This window comes from Odontesthes bonariensis, chromosome 10 (genome assembly GCF_027942865.1).
Source record: "Odontesthes bonariensis isolate fOdoBon6 chromosome 10, fOdoBon6.hap1, whole genome shotgun sequence".
Classification (NCBI taxonomy): Eukaryota; Metazoa; Chordata; class Actinopteri; order Atheriniformes; family Atherinopsidae; genus Odontesthes; species Odontesthes bonariensis.
In genome coordinates this window covers 23215395-23238642 of record NC_134515.1, presented here as the reverse complement: position 1 = coordinate 23238642, position 23248 = coordinate 23215395, and the positions used below count along the sequence as shown (strand labels likewise).

Below are 23248 nucleotides of genomic sequence, written 5' to 3'. Positions count from 1 at the left end.
CAATTTCCCCTAAACTGAATAAAATATAGAGTGCCGACTGCTTGTTTGTCATATCTTGCGGAGTTTTTTTTTCTATAATAAACTAGTTAAAGTTCCATTTGTGCACTGTCATCATTAGACTTCGGTATTTATTGTTACAGTAACACACAGGATCAGTAAAAGAGCATGTTCTTTTATTAACAAACACATATTTACATGAACACAAAGCACACTTCTGGATAAATAAGGTTACACCATCAGGTCACATGGGATTGGAGCAATAGGGGTGAGAAAAAAGGAAGAGAAAAAAAAAATCCTTTCCACTTCCAATACACAGAAGAAAGAATTATCTCCAAAGAGGTAAGATCGTTAAGTACAAACAGCCATAACAGGTTAACTAATACCACTGACCAGGGTTTAGGAAAAGCCTGTATTGCACTGAGAGGAAGACTAGTTTACACATTTTAGTAGCATGTTACTACTTATACTGATGATGCAACAATAGGTGGTGGTTTTCTTTTTTAGTCCTGTTAACTAGCAAGGAAGAAGAAGTTTAAATTATGATAATGACATCTGAAGTATTGCATCTCTTCTGCAAATATGTAACCAATGAAATCCAAACAGTTCACTTCATCACACTGAAGTAAGCCAGCTGAAGTGGTCAGGTGGATTTCAATATCATCACAGTTTGGCAAACTGTCTGGCAGTGACGTCCACTTAATTTCACAGGGGAACTTGACACTCACGCAGTATGTGTAGATGCTGACAACAGACAAAAATAACTAAAAAACTAAACAAACAAAAAGCAGTTCCTGTGTGCATTTTTCTTTCGATAAAATGATACATTGAAAATGGTATACCAACAGTTCTCTGGATTCATATTCAAACTGACGAATGTGGAGTGAACTAACTGAATGACTTCTCCATAGGAACACTCATTTAAGATGTACTATCTGCAAACAAAAAAATGGCTTCAAGACAAAAAAGTATGGAGATTTCTGTAGGGGTTGGTAGAAGCTTTGCACATTGTACATGAACACTCTGAACAAGAGAGGGCAGTAGTAATTCACATAAGCAGTAAGGCAACAGAGGATCTGACAATATCTGACTTAGTCCTGATAGTTTCAACATGAACAAAAAAGAAAAAGTGCTACCTACCTGTTTAAGATACATGACCCATGTGTATACCTTTGCAGAGAAAAGGTTATAATGATGCTGGGTCGGAATAAAAGACATCAGAGTATGACACAAGTCACCAGAAGCTTTCAGTTACAGTTTGACCGGCTTACATACAGCCAGTTAAAGACACCAGTTTTATGTTTTTTTGTTTTTTTCATCATCTAATGCTATACATATAATTACAATATAAACCTTGTTAAAAACATGCTACAATCAAACACAGCTGAGGCTATCACCATTTAAAGAAATCAATTCAAACTGATGATCTGACAGGAGACAAAGCTCTGATCCATTCAGGTACAGGTGTGCTGCTTCTACACTTAATACCCATATAGCTTGCACATTGTAGCGTTCAACTGGAAAAGTACAATAACTTTCATTGTTTTCAAGTTAAAAATATGCCGTGTAACCTTTTGTTAAATGATGGCCCTTGCCGGATCTTTCAGCTGATGGGGGAGAAGACTTGAAGTGAAACCAAAGCTTTCATGTCATCTGCTAACACAAACGCCTGACACTTCAGAAATACTGACTTTGCTGCTGGTAAAAATAATCACAAAAATAAGACTCCAGACATAAAAGTAACACTTGCATGCCATTCCTTGTTTTTGAACACCTCTCGCAGACTAACTCTCTTTTGCATTCTTGATCATTCACATTTCAAACTCTGCATTTCAATTATTTATATTTTCTATTTTTGGCAGATGCCCCTGTAGGTTTGGTGCTTTTGTTTCCTCCCCACCCTCTACCTCTACACTCCCCTGCCTCTTCCTGCTTAGCTTCTGTATTTTTGCACACAGATCCTAAAGTAAACAGGCAGCACACAATAGCTCATTCCACAGACTCCACTGTAATTCAGCCCCACGGCCAAGATCTGAACCAAACCAGTAATAATATGCTAAATCAGAGTCATCTAAGAGAAAGTACCACATACTTGGAATGTTGGGCACTCTGTGATTACATATGCAATGTATATATTAGCTATACATGTTCTATGCCGTTATTACACAGTATTAGCCCATGGTCAAAATTCACAGCGAGAAAAGGAATGATTTTCCTGTAAAAACAAAAATACACACTTTGTTACGCTGTAATTCCCCCTGTTACCAAATCCCGTCACAATGGACTCTGACTGAGAAATGTTGGGTTTTCTAGGCAGCAAACCAGAAAATAACATGTTGGAAATACTGAAATCAAAAAGGGGAGCAATGTCTGGTGTGCTGATATACAGTGCTATGTTTGTGTGTAAACAGCTATTTTGGCTCCGTGGGAATTTGATGCATCACCTCCTTCGCTGGATGTTTTTCTATTTACGTAGACCTGAAGAGGACAGAAAAATTAAAAGAGAGGGCAGAGGATTAGCAACTCCTAGTTCCTCATACACACACACACACACACACACACACGAAGAGTATTTAGGATATAACTCTGTATATTGAGACAAAAACTTCCTCCATCCTATTAGAGACAGAGCTGATTAAACTGTCATGAAGCTAATGAAATATTCATTTCATATTGGCTGAGAGTTATTACATGACATCACAGGCTCATTGTTATTCTGTATAAGTTAATTGAATAATCCAATTTTAGACACAATTTTGTATGTTTTTCTTATTTAAATGTGCAACCTGTAAATTCTTGTGTTGTGGACACACACATAATGCACAAATAGTCCCTTCAGTGGACTAATAGCATGTTTTAGCACTTAATTTCCCAATTGAATCTAAGTATCAAATGTATCTATCCAGACACCAACCAAGCCACTCCACTAACTTTATTAACCAATTGTGTGTTATAACTTGCTGGATTAATATCCTGAAAAATATACAAAAAAAATAAAACACACATACATATGGGGTGAATATGCAAGAACTTCTAAAGAAAACAAATGTTTTCATAAATTGTTTGACATATATACAAATGTTCACACGAACCTGCTCTCACAAACACATTTTAAATGCGGAAGGGACAAACATATACGGGGACTGGATGCAATACTTACAGGTACATGGGCTTTAGGGGGAGATGAGATGGTTTCTCATTGACATGGTAGAGTGGGAATGGATCAAATCCACCAATAAAATCAACTGAAAACAAAAAATTAAAGACATGATTTATGGAGTAAATCAAAAGATGGATAAAACACAAGAAGATATTGAAGTAATTGAAAGGTAACATGAATGGTGTTCCAAAAAAGGAAATAAAACATGAATGGGGAATGAAATGGGAATAAAAGCATCAAACAGTGGTAGCAGATGTGATGCAGATTTTGAAAGGAAGGCAGCTTGCCAAGAACAGTTCACGCTTCAAGTCTTTTCTTAGTTTGAACTTTTTTAAGTTTGAAAAAGTGCATAAAAGAAAAGGAAAAAAACAAAAAAACATCCTTGCTTGATAAGCTTTATTCATCTGTGCATCTGCCTAGAGCCAATGGGAAAGCTTGGGAACAGGTTAAAGCTTGCCAGCTGTCAAAATAGCCTAAGCCTTTTTATCGCTCAGGAACAGAGGCGACCTTCAGCAACCAAACAAATGTCCAGCCCTTTCTGTTTATTTTCTCACTTAAGAATTCACTCTTGGCAGGGTGCAGATGTGCCCACAATTGTCATGTGATGCGAGAGCGAGCGAAGGACACATGGGTAGTGATATTTCTAAGATGGAAGAAAAGGCTAGCAGCCTTTGAGGAGACACAATGGGAAAGCTGGAGAGAGGCGAGAAAGAAAGGGGAGGATAGGGTGCGTCACGCTTGTCGGTCTGACTGACTGGGGCTGAGCAGATTAAGTTGAAGGAGTGCATGAGAAAGAGGACAGTGTGTCCAGGACCTGCAAGTCTCCTGTAAACATCATAAGGGGAGGAAAAGGAAAAACTGAGACCAAACCCGATTCAGTAGGAAAAGACACACAAATACCAAAAAGATCTGTTACTTGCTGGGAGCCAACAGCTGTGGGGAAAAATATACCCAAGCCATCCATGGAAACTACTGTAAATCGGCTCCATCCTGATAAGAAGAGGCAGGGATGGTCTGCTGAATACTGATAGTCGCAGGATGAGTGCAGGGCGCCAGGAGGGGTTGTGCTGTGCTGCCCTTTTCCTCTGACCCTGCCCTGCTTTCCTGGGATTCACTGTTATCCATAACACACGCCACCCACACACACTCAAGGCCTCTCCCGTTCCATAACTGTAAAAAACATTTTCTCATCACAAGCAGGTGGGGATCCATACCCCGCTATGACAAACTATGGTGAGGAATACAGTTAGATGATGATGATAGTTGCCATTTTTAGATACACTCAGTGGGGTTACATGGCACTGACAGGATCAGATAATTGGCTAAATTATAATAAGATTGAGTTATTAAGTGCATGTATACACCTTAATCTGACAAGAAATTGGATCGGATCGGATTACTCGCGATCGGATTAAGACCCCGAGATGACTCGGTTGAAAGTTAAATTAAACGTGTTTGCAGACGGGTGAAGCACGTGGTGAATTAGACTTTGCGTTCTGCGTATGCTTGAGATTTTTTCCCGGGGTCATGAACCGGAAGTCGGAAGAGACAATATTGCAATTGTTGTCGCCATCAGAAAGAAAGAAACAATGCGATGGAGAATGCGCCGTTGTGCAATAAGCATGCTCACCACAAACGAAATGTAGAGGGACATACCTTCATCTTGCTCTTCATTCGCCATTTTCTCAAATGCCTGAGTTTTATTCGATTCATTCACGCTGATCCATCCATCAGTCTGACAATCGAAGACTTTAGTTCAGAGTGTCATATCATGACAACTGCTGAATGCATTCGATTTGCAGATATTAAACGGCTAGCCGATGGGGAATCCCCTGATTTATTATCTTGCGCTAAAAACAGGTCAACTTTTCCACACATGGGCTAATTATTGTCATGCATCTTGTTCATAATTCACAGAACTACCAGTCTTCAGGTTTGAAAATCTGAGCCGCTGATGCTCATGTGCCACCAGCTGTTTCTTGAGTGTGTCAAAACATTTTTCAGCACCTTGTCAAATGCTGCAGCTCTGATCGCCATCCCCAAAGCAGAGTAGCCAGTGCCTTGTTTAACCTTTTATCTATTAATTACTACATGCATTGCTTTGACCCTGACCCCTAACATTGATCTGTTAAGCAGGTCAATGAACCTGAATGGCTGAATGACTGAGGAAAATGGTGAAAATATGCATGAGACTGTGTATTTAACAGTAAAAACAGAGCCTTTTGAAAACTAAAGACATGTCAGTTGATGTTAAAGATTGCACAATCATGTGCTTTACTTTTTGGGAGATGTTAAGACTGAAGAAACCTACGACTATCATGCAACAATTAGAAAAAGAAAGTTGCAAGATCAAGTGGTTTGTTATTCTGAAAAGATAGTTTACACACTTTTCCGATCTTTGTCAACAAGCTCTTAAAAAGATCTGAAAACCAACAACATGATATATAGATAAGGGCAGTAGAAACCTATTTTTGCAGATGATTGGTATTTGTCACTCTCTAAAAAAATCTGATTTTCCCTTGTGAGGACACATGCAACGAAGGAAGAGTATGCAGGTCAGTTGTTAAGGCATCTATATGTTGCGGGGAGTAATGTAAGATGCTTGTGTTTCAGTTCAAGTGAAACTGGTTCATATCAGAGGACCTGTTCTGAATTGGTGTGCACTACTCTGCTGCAACTCTCACCATATGAGTGTCTGGTTTGGAGAGCTGACACTGAAATGAAACACAGGCCACAAGATAAAGGGAAAAAAAAGTGGGGAGGGTAAAGTGGGGCTGATGAGTAAAGAGCACAGCTAGGTGAAGACCAAGAAAAACAAACGAGAGACGGTGCACGGATAAAGACAGCAAGCAAGATAAGGGCAGACAGATAGTTCAAGACTTCATAGCCTGTCTGTTTAGCTGGCTCTGCATGTCTGCATCTCAGTTCTCACACACCATTATGCAGCCATCATTGCAACAGGGACTACTCATTTACTTTAAAGACCGGTTGAGCTGTTTTATGCTTTGTTATTTTGCAAATGAAAAGTATTTGATTGAGAGTCTATTTAAAGTTAGTTATGCAGGCAGGCATGAGAGAAGGAAAAAGATAGATCAAGAAAATCTTCAGAAAATTTGTTTACAAGAATAATGTTGTCAACATGCTATTTGTCTAACAGTAACTTGCACCACCTGCATTATATTCTTTATACTTTGTGAATAACTCGTATTACAAACTGGGCAAAAAATAACTGTCTGTGTACATTTAAACTTCTATTATACAGAGTAGATGTGAAGTTAGGAATGCTTTAAAAGATGCTGCTGCTGCTGCTGCTGCTGATGATCTGTATCTAAAATACATCTCCATACTAATGTGTGATGGATAAGACGATACTTCGCAGCATTAGCGATGCTAATTATTCTGACTTCATTTCCAGCTCAACTTACAGAAATGAATCCCAAACTTGAAAGCACCCTCATCGTGCTTTACTGCTGCCTGCAGACACTTATCCCTGAATCTGTTCCCAGCCCTTCAGCAATCAAACAGTCTTCTGTTAGAGCCAAATATTCAAATTCAGTCCAGAACATCTGCACTTGCTTTTTATTGGTTTCACTGTTTTCTCGGCCAACCAACACTGTTTCTCTGTGCCCCTGCATAATAGCTTGGACAGCACATACAGAAACACCAATCCACTGTACATTTTCTAATTTGGTTGAAGGAGAATGGCCAGCTTTTACCTTGGCGCTCTGCTCACATTTGACACAGTGTTAACCCATCCACCCATTTTCTATACCCCCTTAATCCAATTCAGGTTTTCTTTTTAAATTCGACTGACACATGGCAACTTTTCAGCATGGCTTCGTTCTTTGGTTGTTTTATTAGCCAACACATAATATATTTGCCAAACTGTTGGTTGGCTAGCACAAGTCCCAAATCTTCACTCTCTTACATCATTTTTGGCCTTTAAGTTTCCCAAAGTCTAACCAACCCAGTTAGGGCTCATGATCATATTGTAAACAAAACTTTACATTTTGAAATCTTGGCAAAATGGCTTTGTAGCTGCTTGAGACCTAGGGAAGATGGGCTCTTTCATGTTATGTCTTGGCCTCTCCTCGGTAAACATAATGTTCATCCATCAATCCATCCATACAGTTGCTCTGTCTGCTCTAGAGGATTTTCTGCAGATGTGACTCAGCACGGCGACAGTATAATTAGCCGACACGCTAAAGAGAGCTTATCCCAGTGCTAGGCAGCTAACTCCATGACCTACTTTGCAAAGAGGATTTTCCCCACCACTCACTCTGTCTGTGTCTGCTCACCACTGATAACTGTACAACAAATTCATATACACAAGTACACACAACACCTACACCCAAACAGTCAGTCACACACGAATAGGCTATGTGCAGAACACATGTACGAGCAAGTGCATGTACATAGACTCATGCACTCGCTAAGTGACAGAGGGAGACAGAGTTGCATCAAAAGGGAGATTGCGCACACACAAACTTACTCACAGTATAAGTAATAAGGCCTGAAATCCTTGTCAGACCCTGAGCTGCTGGTATATGATGCTTGTTATTCTTCACATTGTGTCTTGGCCTCTTGCGAGTTTGAGTGAATGTGTGTGTGTGTGTGTTTCATTTTGTCATTCTGTACACAAGTTTGAGCACTTGTGTCTGACTCCAACTTCTCCCTAGAGACTGAGACCGTGCACACCGTGAGAGGAATTCCCGTTTTATCTCCTTATTCGTGAGAAGCTCGTAGTGTCTCATGTTGCTTGTTCCTGCACATTGCCTCATCTCTTCTTTCTCTACTTGCTCCCAATAAACCTCTCATCTGCTCCCCTCGTGTACTCTTCCTCTCATCTTTCTCCTTCCCATCTTTCTGTCCCTCCTGAGAATTCCTTCTACCTTTCTTCTCTTAGTGCGGTGCAATCAGCCGTGGAAGTTATTGACCAGCAAGGTGCTTAATGAGGCTGATAAAACAAGTGACCAGAGACCTGTAACTTTTTACAAGCACACTTCATTAAGGCTTGGAAGCTAGAGATAGGAAAACAGACAGAAATTGGATTCAGATACAAGAACATTTCATCTTCCTGTTAGGAAATCTGCAGTTGAACGGTAGCAAATAAAAGAGAGATGTAGAGAAAAGTAGGAGGAGAGATTCTGAGGCAGCCAGGCAGTTCAATGTGGCAGTTCAAATTTTCTTTAATGTACACATCAAATGAGAGGAGAAAATGAGAGCAGATATGTGCCTTAGCTGGTTTTGTATGGGGTGTATGTGCCGGTGCACCTGTGTCTGAACAAATATATGTAAAAGAAATGGGCTGATTACAATAACAAAGAGCTAGCACTTGGGTGCAGTGTAGCAGCCTTTCACTTTGGCACAGCCCGTATCAGAGAAGAGCTGCAGGATAATTAAAACCAATAAAAATCACACCACCTTCTACTTTCACCCAAAGCTTTCGTTGTTCCTCGTTTGTTTTTTTTCATCCTTGCAATTGAGAGTGGTCATTTTAAAGAAATGCAGTCCAAAAAAATCTCACGGAGAATGAGTGGAGCTCAGTCACTAAAAAACAAAAAGAACTGAACGTAAGGAAAAGTATTTTTTTCTAGTTGACTGAAATGCTGTTGCCTTCAAGGATTACTGCAGAGTCACTGGTGATTAAATGGTACCCTCCAAAGCTGAGGGGGGTGGGGCAGCTGGGTGGTGATGCTAAGCACTCACAACCAGTGAGTCTCTGGTATGTGACCACCTAAGAACTGCCTGGACCTCTGTAATACTGGTCTGCAGAATACACACAGGAGGAAACCACATCCCAATTCTCTCAAATTACAAGAGTCTGCTGTTTAAGATGCAATTAGTGCATGCAATGTGTTGTTCAAAACTCTATTTTCAGATCCAAATAAAGCTTGGCTGTCACAGGAAAATAGCCAGGCTCCTGACACTTGATAACTACTATTTTACAGGGAGTATGAATAAGCTGGTACACTGGGGAGCCACATATCATCCTAACTAATCCTTACTGAGTGCCTGTCCGTTCAGCCTTTATTTAATTACCTCAAGCCAAGGCCTTGGCCTCCATGTCCATGTCTAAAATCCAGGGTAAAGTAAGATTCATGTGCATGTGGGCATACCAATGCAACCTGGAGAGTCACTGCTGCACAAATCAGATATTTATGACTACCACTGACCCTTGAGATCAGCTGTTTCCTGACCTCTGATTGGCTAACCTCCAGCAGTACCTCTGCCCTGCTGTCTGTGAGGTCAGGAGCTCAGTCATTTATCACAAGTGTCCGTCTCTGGTTTCCTCATCTTCTCCCATGACTCATTCTATGGTCACCCCTGCTGTTATTTCCCACACCCTTCCCTTAGAATTTGCCTATCAATGCATGACAGGGTTAGAATGAGAGAAAGTCTAGTCGCGATCGTCTGACTTTATATTAAAGGACTAACACAGACCAAAGTGCAGAGTGCAAAAGGAGCTGGCAACACACGAGAGAGACGCTTCAGAGAGAGAATCTACATGTTTTAGAAGCTCTACAAGGGAGATGTGCACGTGTTTGTGAACAAGAGAGCGATGGAGGTGTAGCCCTGGAGTATAAAAGCACAGCACCCACCCAACTCTGGCAACAGACAGCTGTAGGAGCAAAACATGGGGCACATGTAGAAAAGAAGGTGAGAAAAGTAAAAGCCAAAGTACATAAAAAGGGTTTTACAGCAACAATAGAAAGTGAGGTGGAGGAATGCTTTACAAGTGTTAATGTGAAAGAACAAAAAAATGAGAATGGGCTGATGGATGTGTGGAAAAGGAATAAATGGACCCTTTGGTAATGGTGGGGAAAAGGAGTGAGAGGACTCAGCTGGTGTGGGGGAGGAAAGACGAGGGAGTCAGGGGCCAGATGAAGCAATAAGAGTGTGGGGTGTGACAGGAAAAGAGGGAGATGAGGAAAGATGCAGCTCTATTCTCCTCAACTCAGGCCTTTTTCAACTCAGTCAATGTATCTGGGTGTGATTCATGCTTTGTTGCAGAGCTCCTTTTCAAGAATAAGTATGTGTTTGTGTGTGTTTTAAGTCACTCACAGCTGTCCTCCTCCTCAGTGATAGCACTGACAACATAGCAGGCGTACACGAAGCCGAGGAGCTGTGAACACAAGCAGACAAGAGAGGTTAGACTCCACAGAACTGACAATGTGCAGTTAGACAGCTGTGTGCTTTCTCTGCTGGACAATAAGACAACATGAGAGGGGAAATGTGTGTGTTCTCTTCCATTGGGTGGATGATGTGACACACAGAACTTCAGTTGAGACAATTCAGTGGATAACTGATTTAAAAAAAAAAAAAAAAAAAACTGCCAACATGTTTAATAACCCAAGTAATGACTCAAAGACATTGATTTGATTGAATGCCATTTTCAGTTTTCTAATGAAGATGTCATCATTTGTAATGAAAAATTTAAATGAAATCTAATTTTTTCCAAAAAAAAAATAATCAGTCATCCCATTAATGAACAAATCAAATTTGTATCTTGCGAAATTGGTAATTTATATGATGCAACCAGAGATAGTTATCATATATACTACACTTCTACTCAGCTCTGTTTTAGTTCAGAACTTTACTGTCCAAACTCACTCTCACTGCACTTCGGGACCAGAGAAACATTTTCATATTTCTCCTAACTGTTGAAGGAAGTACCACCATTTTTGTGCCCAAACTGCAGGAAGTGAACACAATAACAGCTCCTAGAACCTTTGTTTTATGAAAATTTCTTTATTTCCTTCTTAGGTACACTCCCTGCATATAAGGAACCATGAGTGATTTAGTGTGAGGCAACTGTATTATGCATGCACAATTATGAGCCACATGAGTATTCTAAGCTTACAATTATTTCTATGCACATTTTACAAATTCAAACGATACAGACTTGATTACTTATAGAATGTGTTCATTTCTAGTAGATGTGCACTTATGTCATCATGGATGGCGTGGTGTAAAGTCATCAACACATCCTGTTCAGCTGAGTACAATTATCAGCCTAAATTCCACATGTACAATAAGTCAATTGAGAAATTGAACTGACATTGAGGAATCCAAATTGCCTTTGGGATGGATGCAATGTTCTAAGGTGTGAACTCAAGATCAAATGTTGTGTAAATTCAATTCAACTTTATCCCTTTTCAAGTGTAACCCAAAGTGCTTTACAGAGCAAAACAACAGCCAAGGCAAAAAGATGAATATTAGAAACAAAATACATTAAGACCTCTCTATAAAAGCAAATAAATTGGCAATAAAAGCAAAAAGTGAAAACTAATAGGCTCTTTCAAAAATGTAAGTTTTACGTTTGTTTTAAAAGCAGAGTGTGTGTGTCCCGCAGCCAAGCTGTTGCGAAGGAGAGGAGACTTCAGTAACTGTCTCCCATTCTCGTCCTGGGAAGAAGAGGTAGACCTGATATTAAAAGTGAAATGTTCTTATGGGACAGTAGGTTATAATGAGACATTTCAGATAGGTTAAAGTTTGGCCAGTAAGGGCTTTGCATGCAATGAGACGGATGTTGAATTCTTCTCTAAACTTTACAAAGAAACAGTGGAGAGAGGCCAAAAGTGCAATCACTCTTGTCAGTAATTTGTTTAATGTTGTGGTGCAGTCAGATAGACCTAATAACTGAGAGCTGTGCACACTTATATGTCATATATAAGTGTAAAGGGTATATGTATATTTATGTATATATATCAAATTATTTGCATACGTATCACTGTATAACTGAGAAATACAAAACTCAGTTTTTCTTTGGTGAACATTCATGTAGTTTAATAAAAATTAGGATTGACACAGAGCATTTTATTTGTTCAACTATAAAATGAACTCCAGTGAACACAATCTGACTAATAGCAGCACAAGTTCATACTGACATATGGGTGCAGCACCATAAACTGCCATTTAAAAACTCATTTAGAAAGTGGGAAGGCATTAGTTGCTTAAACAACAGCTCTAGCCTTTAAAGTGGAACAAAGCAGAGACAAATGCTGACAGAAAGATCCAGGCTTTATTAAGCTCACAGACTGTAGTGTGTTAAAGAGTTTCTCTGTGCTTCAGTGTAGGATGAGGCTTGGGTGCTGGAGGGTTCATACGGTAGATGCTTATATGAAAAAACAGACCAGAAAGTGACAAGTCAAGCACACAAGCATGAGGAGGACACACATGTGGGCAAACACACAGCACTGAGAATAGCCCATGGCAATGGCAGATGGCTGCCATCGACTCAGAAACAGACACAGTGAGTCCCTCCACCCATCCATCCATCATCTGGCCCTCTGCCACACCAATTAAAGCAGCGTCGAACACACTGCCCTCCTCAAACACAGGGTTCACAAACACAGAGCCCAAAGAGGTAATGACTGTCTGATGATGACAATTTATATAACATTCACTGAATTTAAACTTTGCTTGTTCCATGTAATCATACAGAAAAGAGAACAAAGACAGTGTACACTACTAAGACATTTGGTTTTTACTCCATTTTCCAAGTGCACAATCTACAAAATTAATCTGATGTAGATTAAATATTTTATTCATGAATGAAACACAGTTGTCATATCTGGTAAAAAGAGAATGTTTCTGCCTGTGTGGGTCAGCTAAGATACACGGGTCTTCTTTCTACCTCTCACACTGGATTTTTCTTCTCCAATATCTAATTGCTGCTCTCAACCCATCCATTACAGTGGCAGTGAAATGGAGGTGAATTAGCATATGTATAAAGCCAGTGTCAAACACAAGATGGTGTTAACAGCAGGGGCATACCCTGTTTTGCCACTGTATTGTGTCTCTGTGTGTGTTCATTCCTGTATTTCCTATGCGTTAATATTAATGCATGAGCACACTTTTGTTAAATTTTTAGGGAGAAGCCTGAGGTTGACTCAAACATTGCATAGATAAAAGGGGGCAGCTTGAGCCTTTGTGTAGCATATACAGAGTACAAAAAGGGACATTTATTAGACGTCAACCTTTTTAAGTCGGGCATTGGGCCACACCTAGCTGCCAGATTCATCCATTTCATTGCTTTTGCAGGTGATAAATATCCTTCTAACACGGCTAAACACACTGCTGTTGTAACGTTGTGTATTCCCCATTAGCCTCGATCCTTCTTTATTTTATTATGAAAGAAGAAAACACTATAGGAGGTCATTTTGAAAATAACAACGATGCAGCATTGACAGGAAGTTAAAATAAAGCTGAACGTAACCAGGTTTTTGCAGAAAAAGCTGAAAATAATTTGGCCAATCTAATACAGAAATGAGCAGTTTCCTGGTCGCTGCCATTGTAATGTGTTCGGACAATTTTAGTCTTAACCCTTTTTAAGGTCGTCTCTAATGGTATCATCAAATGCTGACCAGTATTTTATGTGGTTGCTATGAAAGCAAAAGGAGGAAGCTCTTCATCAGTTTAACAACTGTCCTGTGCATAGAAACATCCATCCATTTTCCATACCCTCTTCATCCTATTCAGGGTCGCATGGGGGCTGGAGCCCATCGAAGCTGTCATTAGGCGAGTGGCAGGGTACACCCTGGACAGTTGGACAGTCCATCAAAGCGCCAACACAGAAACAAACAGGACAAACAACCATGCACCAATCACCATTTAACCTAACATACATGTTTTTGGACTGTGGGAGGAGGCCAGAGTACCCACAGTGAACCCACACATGCACAGGGAGACCATTTAAACCGATCCAATGTTTGCCAAGATTTAGCTGTCACACAGGTGGACTTACTTTGACTCTAGAATTCTTTGTTGCAGCTGGTCTTGTAGCTGCCCAAATCATCAGCACTGCGCTTGACAGATGGTATGAGGTGTTTTTGCTGGTATGCACTGTGATGCTGCACATTATGACCAAACATTTCCACTTTGGTCTCGTCTGTGCAAAGGCAACTACACACTGCAATTTTTTAAGCCAATATGCACTTGTTACCTTAAAGTCAACTGTAATAAAGTCTTTCCGCCACTATGACACTTTTCAGCAAAGGTAGGTTGCCAGTTCCAACACAAAGAATACAAATGCTGCAAAGAAATTCTTAGTCAATGTGGCAGTATTTAGGAACCGCTTTACTGATCGTCAATAAAGGGAACAGCTAGTAAAGTGTGCCTGTCAAAGGTCAGCCACAGGAAATCACTTTTATCTCTTATTCTCCTGCTTATGAATGCCGACAGTTAGAAATTTATCGTCATGCTCTGGGAGCTAATAAGATCAGAAAAGTCTCCACTTGGTGGCATTTTGCTGGAAGGGGCAGCCAATATAGGTCAATGTCCTCAATAACAAGTGACAATTCCAATAATCTATAGCTGCATAGTAAGTGCCCTGAACTGAAGATAATGAAATTACTTTCTTTAACACTCCCTCTCTCTTTAAGATATACATACACACACACTTGCACATATCCCTCCATGCTTTATTCACTGAGGTCCCCCTGTCACTGCAAGAGTTCATGGATCATTTTAGAAATGAATGTCATATTAATTAAGCTCATAAAGCCCCCGCATGTCCTTAGTGACTTATACTCAGCCCATCTATAAGGACACAATCACAGTAAGGCCAACTCATTTAGCTGCCAATCATTTTCATTTTTTCCCTTCCATTCGGAATTCTATGTATTAGTCACTTTGTCAACACAGGTCACAACTTTACTGTCACTCTGCAATCTACAAACCTCCTCAGTTGTCTTTCTGTCCAACATTTTGTGCTTTCCAGTTTAGATTCTGTTTTCTGCACCACTTTCCTCTTTGTTTCCTAAATTATGGGCCAGTAGGAATAAACAAAAAGCATCCATCCATTTTCTATACCCGCTTAATCCAACTCAGGGTCACGGGGGAGCTGGAGCCTATCCCAGCTGTCATTGGGCGAGAGGCGGGGGACACCCTGGACAGGTCATCAGTCCATCACAGAGCCACACATAGACAAACGAGATACACAACCATCCACGCTTATACTTACTCCTAGGGACAATTTAGAGTCACCAATTAACATGCATGTTTTTGGATGGTAGGAGGAAGCCGGAGGACCTGGAGAGAACCCACGCATACACGGGGAGAACATGCGAACTCCACACAGAAAGGCCCCAGCCGGGATTCAAACCAGGAACCCTCTTACTGTGAGGCGACGGTGCTAACCACCACACCACTGTGCAGCCAATGAGCAAAATCCTCACAATCAAATATATAATCAAGCACAATAAAACGTTAATTGCTGGCGGGATACTGGAAAAAAAAAACAAAGAAGTTATCTACTAGTTTGAAACTTCAGTTATAATTTATAATGCTGAAGGGAAACTAGAAAAGATATTTGCAATAGTTCAGCTTAATTTGTGCTTCTGCCCAAAGATAATGAGGCCAAAAAGAAGTTGAAGTCTCAGGCACGTATGTGTGAGTGAGAAGAGGGTTGGCTGCTGAGCTAGAAAAAAGGGTTACGTGTATTTGCATAGGCTAATGAAGGTCAGGTTTATGCTGAGTGTGCCTGCCAAATAAGACACATTACCACCTTTGACAATGCACACTCATTAATAACCATCAATCCGCTGGATATGTTGCATATCTTATGTTCTGTGCTGTCATCATAGATAAAAACTGGAAGCAAGGGAGACAGTAAAATAGTTGGATCTTTAAATCTTGAGCTATATTATTTTGCATATAAAAAGGAAAATAATTTTGACATGATTTATACTATATATCACAGCCAGATATGGCTGTGAATGACGGAACAAAACCACCATCCCTCTTTGCCACCAGCATGGCACAATATCTTGTCATTACAGTGGCTCAATGTGAAGAGATGCGAACAGCAGCTTTTTGGATTAACATATTTGTAGGTTTAGATCTGATCAATATTAAAATCAATTCATTTCACATTGAACCCCTTTATGAGATTATATGAGACGAGCAGAAGACTAAAACCATGTGACATTGATTTTTTTTAAGACACTAATCGTTACTTGCAGTCTTAGACAAATAATTTTTTAGTGTTATATCTGTCTGTCTTTTCAGCATTCTGGAGATGTCTACAGCCAAGTGGCCTCTGCATTAGTGTGTAGCGACGGATATCTGAGTCGATCTACAAGCTAATTAACACAGTATTGATTAGGGCTCAGCGTCAGGAGAAAACTCACTGGATGCACTATAATGAATGGAATTTTAGGTAAAAATATGGAAGAAAAGGGGAGGAAGGGACTCAGAGAGAGAGGGATGTTGTAGATGTCCTGTAGGTTAATTACACGGGACTTTTCCACCAGGCAATAAAGGTGCATGCATCAAATGCAGAAAATGAGATGTGTGTGTTTGTGCGTAGGCAGCTGCATGTTTAATGATAAATCATGATGAGGCAGAGACTGCTGAGACCACATCCACCTGTTCTTCTCTAACCCCCCCATCTAAATAGCAGGCCCACAAAGAACAGGGCTATACAGAGCCATGCATTTAAGACCACATGGGTTTGTTAGGTATTATTGGTGCTAATTTGCATCTACCATGTAAAAAAAATAAATAAATAAAAATAGCACACTAATATCACTCACAAGCTGTGCAAAGACGTAATTCATCTAATTTCTCATGCAGTACTACAGAGGATTTCACATGAGGTTTAAGTGAGTGAGTGAAGTGGACAAAAATGAAGCTCTCTGGGTCAATAAACTGATAGACTGAAGAAAAAACAAGATGGTAAATAAAACAACTGGTACATATTCAAAAAGAAAAAAAGAATGCACCAGAGAAGGGCTACTCCTCGAGACTTCAACTTTTTATTTAGTTCCTTCTTCTTCTTCTTCTTGCTTCCTCACAGGTGAATAAAAAAAAGCCAAACATTATATCAAAAATAATATTATAAACATTCATTTACTTCTTATGAGATTAACAATTAAAGCTGTCAATAGGGTGCCGGTTAGCTCAATGGGTTGAGCAGGCGTCCCATATGCAGAGGCTTAAGCTCCTTGACGCAGCCGTCCCCGTTTTGAGTCCCAGCTTTCCCGGCCTTTGCTGCATGTCCTTCCTTTTACTCTCTGCCCCATTTCCTGTCAAGCAACATTTGAATAAATCTTTCAGCAACTAGTGCTGAAAAATCCTTAAAAACAATTAAAGCTGTCTGAAAAGACAGCCTTTAAAGCATAATAGCAGGCAGTCTTGTTTTCGTGATACTGCATAGCCTGACACCAAACTCTGAGGTCCACTGGAGACTAATTCTCCCCCTCTAGTCTTGAGGTCTTTCACTTAAGCTCCCTGTTTTGGAAAGCAGCCCTAATTACTGCTCACAAGTCCATCAAAAGTCTCCAAATCCTAAAATCTTACAATGCAGTGTCAATGCTGACAAAGTGGTGCTTGATGCTGTTATTAAGCCAGACAACGCACAGCTATTTACTGATTCGGGACAAATTATTGTACCATTATCCTCCAGGTGGCTCACCCTGCAGCATACATAAAAACATATATTCATTCACAAACATATATTCATCCGCACCAGCGATAATTGTTCAACATTAGAGTTTGAAAATACAGCATGGACTCATCAAGGAGAGAACTCTGACCTCTTGAATGGATGGTAGCTTGGGCGAGGGGTTGTGTTGTTTTCATGCTGCTGAACTCAGTAAACCTCAACAACTTCAAAACAAGAACCAACCCTGTGGGCAAGCAAACCCTCAAGCAGTAATCACAGGGGTCAGCCCGCACTGAGCAGATACCCTCTGTAATTAACCCAGAGGGCGTTTTTAATCTCTTACACGCTCCAGCCACTGGTGCTAAACAAGTCCCACTTTAACACAGACAGCAGGGAGATTTGACAGAAAAAGGAGGCAAAGCGACAGTGAGTGAGAAAGGCAGAGAGAGAAAAAATGCACATCATCACTTAATGTCATTTAGGTTGTTGGGAATTTGACAAAGATGAAGGTCAAAAAGAGTGTAATCTGGGTATGAAAAAAAGACAGGAAGACAGACCGAGCTGAGAGACTGTGACAGGAGGAAACGGAAAAAAAAAGGAAATGAGCAATGGAAAGAGAGAGTGATGCAAACTGCATTTTCTCCCATTATCAGCTTCCGCCCAAAGCAGGTTTTCAGGGAATAAATGTGCAAAAGAAGAAAGCAATCCCTGTGGCAGCAATTCCTAAATCAAACAATACTTCTGTGTGAGCACCTTCTTTGACTGTTGGCTTACAAGCTCAGTGGGTCTGACAACCACCTGACATGCTTCACTGCTCCTTTTAGCATGTAAGAGTTACTTCTACAGATGTAAACTCAGAAGTATCACATCTTGCACCAGTTTTCTTCTTCTCACATACTATTCTTTCTGACAACCCTCCATCTCACCAGAGATGTGTCCTTTGATTCAACTGTTTTATTTAACAGTGAAAGCAGCACATACTACAGGAAGAAAGGATGATGATAAGAGGATGAAGGGAAGAAAAAAAGACAGCTACATGTTCTGCTTTCTATATTGATAGGACATTAAGTTATAATTGCAACATGGGTTAACAAAAAAACAGAGCTATTAAAATGTGCGGATTCAGCGAAGGAAATGAAAAAATAGAGGGGGAAAGATTAAAAAAAAATTTCCCTCAGTGCCTCAGTGATAAATTAATAATACAGTATACCAGTTTGAAAACGATGCTTCTGCTTCAAGCTCATCCTTTAAATTTTAAGGTTACTTTTTGCTTGAAAGATGCCGGGGGCAGGATGAAGCAACAAAACAGGTCTGACTTCAGTACATCTAAAGCTTCATTTCTGAGTCATTTCCTTCTAGGCTGTAACAAATCTCAGCAGATGGATGACAGAAATGTCTCCATTACTGGCGGATGGATACACATTTTTCATCTCATTGAAACATGGGCCTTGGAGCCCAAACTCAATATTTAACGGCCCTTTTTCTGTAACCTTGAATCCCCTTCAATAAGACAACGAGACACTTCCCTTTCTTCAGTTTCTTGACATTTATACCTTAACATCTCTCCTGTCCATCCATTTCCCTTAGTAAATGTCAGTGCTAAGTTGTTAACCCTTTCCTTATTATGCATCAAATTGGCCAGACAGCAACTACTTGGTCATTATCATCTCTGACATCATTAGACAGAGAATAACCCAGTTACATCTCTTGTGTAACTGGGTTATTATCCGAAAGGGTTCACTTTAACCCCAAACAATGATTTTACAAGTACCTTTCTCTTTGATAAAGCTTATAGTATACTTTACATTGCACATGCTCTCCTTTGGCTTCCTCTTGTACAGTGTTCTATTGGTCAGCTGGTAAGCCTCATTCTTTTTTCCACACAGTTTTCTTCTGAAACCTCCTATTGTTTAGGTGTGCCACCCTTTGTCAGTTTTGGCCATGTTGTCTGATGAGGGAATGTTGCTGCACTGTTCTACACATGTCTATAACTACATAAGTCTGTAAGTGACTTTGCGCAGTTGGGATAGTTCTATATCTGCATTATTTTTGCATGTGATTGGAGCTGATATCACTTCAAAGTTGGTGGCTTCCGCTGGAGTGCAGACACAAATTAGCATGACACATTCACTGCTGACAAGAACATTGCTCAATGCCAAGAGAAAGAGCTGCACTCACTACACATTTCTCAGTTAAAATCAGCCTTATTCCAAACAAAATGTATGCAAAATATGAATGCCATTCAGGAAAGCACCCATCAATGCCTTCATGCACAACACTGGCAATCTTGCATCTACTGGTCACAGCTATGATATTGAATAAAATGAGAATAAAATGAAAATTAACTAAATTAAAAATATTTTAGCTATCCCAACATATTTCATATCATTATATTATACGAATTAACATAATTAAATACATTTATATCATCACTGGTAAAGGCCATTTATGGCCTGACAAAGCAAGTGCTCTTCCTCTTTTCAACCAGAAAAGGAAAACGACAAACCAAAACATTTATGAACACAACAAAGTTCTATTATCTTTGTGCTCCAATTTCAGCCTGAGAGGAAGCTAGTATACAAGGGAAATGATGTCACAACTGACTCTGGAAGTGCAGCACCAGTTTCTTTTCTCCTGAAGGGAGCTGCTCTCATGGAGTCACATTTGAATGGTTGGCTGAACAATACCATGTCAAATGTAGGCAAACGGGTGCTGCAATCTCCTTATATGGAGGAGTAGAAGTCCAAGCGTGGCAAACCGTAAACCAATACATTGCCAATAGTGAAAGGGGCTAATGAGTATTGAAGCTGTAAAGTGAGGTCAGTCATTTTATTACCCTTTCTCCAGGGGGGTGATGGGATGAATAATACAATTCAGTGATTCTCACCACTGGGTCCCTCTGAAAGCACGCAGTTAACCAAATTCATAGTGCTTTCCCAGGTTTGAATTATTCCACGAATAAACCAACTGGTGTCTCTTTTGCTTTTTCGCTTATTGCCACCTACTCTACATGTAGAAACATGACACAGACTGACTGTCAGTGACTGTGATAATAGGTGGAATGCGTATGTACCTTGAAATGGAGTCTAACTGTATGAGAATGTAACTATGGATACATGTGCCATTGTGCACATCTGAACCCAAGAATCTAATGCTTTGGCACCCAACACGTGTGGGTCTTGTTGTTCATATGTGTGAGTGTGCAAATATGCATGCTGACAGGATGTAAGTTTCTGATGTATTGATAGTGACTTGTATAAACAGGATAATAACAGTCCTTCCTATGTTTAAGGAACCTGTTAGCACCTGGGATGTCTTCGTGTAAGGCAGACAAAACAACAGATCGATTTTTTTCATTCAACCTCCAGGGGCGAAGGAAGGGAGGCAGAGTTAGACAAAGCACCAGAAGAACATGGGAATATCCTGTGAGGAGAACTTTAAGGGAAAACATCACCTTCCTTTCCATCATGTTCACCTCTCATGTACATAAACCCCACAGCCTGTAATATGACTGAGTTCCTGTGATATAAGCACATATACTTTCTGTGCAGTATCCTCATTGAATGTGCCAGTGCTTTCCTCACATGGATACTGGTAACTTGTACTCACAGCAACAAGAATCTGCGTGCTGCTATGCATGACCTCGATGTACTGGTAGTCCATGAGGCAGCCCATGACAGTGATGTAGGATTGGCTCTCTGTGGTGTGGACCCCTGGAGCCTGTGGCATCTCTCTCCTCACACAACCTGGACCATGTTCGCGCCACCAGGAGTGATGGGCTGAGATGTTAAATGTCAGCAGGTCGCTGTCCTGGAACAGAAAAAAAGAACAAAAAAGACAACAACATTAACTTTTATGCATATTCATTTATTCTTCATGAAGGATATCTAGAACACGATATATATAGAATATAATTGGAACCAAATGTTGCATCACACCACAGGTTTTTTAAGATGTAAAGGTCTTTATCCTGAAAACTTGAAAGATACTGGATGCTTTTCTCATGGCTGCGCTCCTTTGCTCAAAGAGTTGGTTCATCTATTTTCAGACAGTGTTTGCATGGCTTTTGTTTCATTAGCATTTTGTTCGAAACAGTGCAAACACCAGCATTCTCATATCTCACACCAGATAGACAGAACGAATACCCCTTTCATTATCATTCATTTGTTTGTTAGCATGTTAACATCAATTTGCAATAATCACCCACTCCAGCTGAGATTGATGGAAATTGTATTTGGGGGTGTTTAGTGCGACCAGATGTTCTCGCTTTGCAGTAACAATCCCCTTATTCAGTGGCTTGTCCCCAACTGGAGCCGTTCCCAGACCCTATGATCAGCCCATTAGAAAGACCAGGCGGCGGAGCCTTCTGGTGGCACCTAGACTACCTACTCCACTCATCCCAGCTGTAAAGAAAATTGCAGAAGAAAACTCAGCCAGAGGCTAGCAAATATAATGGAATCGTCAACATCCCTCTAAATGCCTCTTCAAGTCAGGTGGAGTGGAAAAGACAGAGAGGACAAAGAAATGATAGGGAGATGATTACTGATGGGGTTATGGAATATAGTTTGAGATCTATAACTTACTCTACAACTAGAGTGTGGTGTGCATGTGGACAATGAATAAACTGTACTTTCTGATTTAGTTTTCAATAGGATTTTGGACATTTTAAGCAACATGACTGTTGAACTAATAATGTCCCCAGCTGTAATTTGTGGTAGTTTTTTCTTTTCTTTTTTGTATTTGGTCATAATTTTGAGACTTAAAGAAAGATTATTTTGATTCATCCAACTGTGGTCATGCACATCTGAGCCATGGCAAAGCATTTCACTGATGAACCTTGAAATTCAACCCTTGGCTGGCAATAGTGGTGCAGTTCATTATTTTGTACTGTAAAATTTCAGTGCAGTCCATCAAAAAGTTATACTTATTGAGATACTAATTTTCTACTAATAACACAAGTAGTGGTGGGTATCAATGTACATTGGAAAGTTGCATTTAAAATGTCTGTTTTTTTAGGGAAAAATTACAAATGCCACTTATGAAAACTCTTCACGAGATATTGTTGTCGATATGCTAAATATGTGTTTTCATAGCTGCGGGCACTATAATAGGAATTTCAGATCTTCAGTCTTTTAGGTTATGGACAAAAGTCTCCATAGACAGATATATCGATAGAAACTACATAGCTGGAAAAGTGAAATTCAAAATATTTTGGGAGGGACAACACGTGCAAATAATAGAGCACGACGTGCATTAGTCTCACCCAACAGTTTTGCTGTGATGTTTTATGCTTCGAAGCTAAAAGATGCCCCACAGATGCAATGCTAATTTTGGAGCCAGCTTTTAAAACATGTCACTCGTGTCGTGCACACCATATTGAGATTTATGTTGGGCACAGACTTATGGGCCCTGCGTACAGCTGCACTGAAGCTCATGCCAATCAATACCACAATACAGCAATCTAACCCTGCATCTGCCCCTCAGTGACAAGACATGCATTATTAACAAAACCGAGTGCTGTCAGGAAACATCTGATTCCTAACAACCCCCACTCACAAAAACGGATCAACAACCCATACACAATGACAAAGATAGCAACTACTTACAATAAGATATCTTTGCCATCAACATAAAAGTATACAATAGGAGACAAAATAATCATATTATCCCCGTTCTTTTCTTGCTAATGACCTATATTC

The 23248-nt window shown here is 40.1% G+C and overlaps 1 protein-coding gene across 3 annotated transcripts in view; it reads right to left on the bottom strand.

The window, feature by feature from the left end:
* Window positions 1-152: 152 nt before the first annotated feature.
* Window positions 153-23248, bottom strand: part of nkain4 (sodium/potassium transporting ATPase interacting 4) — a 49222-nt gene continuing 26126 nt past the window's right edge. The window contains exons 4-7 of one of the 3 annotated variants that reach the window (XM_075474689.1): window positions 21159-21359; window positions 10223-10283; window positions 3158-3242; window positions 153-2475 (exon numbers count right to left, since the gene is read on the bottom strand). In XM_075474689.1, coding sequence (XP_075330804.1) covers window positions 2466-2475; window positions 3158-3242; window positions 10223-10283; window positions 21159-21359 — 357 coding nt within the window. In that variant the 3' untranslated portion in view covers window positions 153-2465. Of the gene's footprint in view, window positions 2476-3153; window positions 3243-10222; window positions 10284-21158; window positions 21360-23248 lie in introns of those variants that run through there. The other 2 variants (XM_075474691.1, XM_075474690.1) reach the window with 2 other exon arrangements.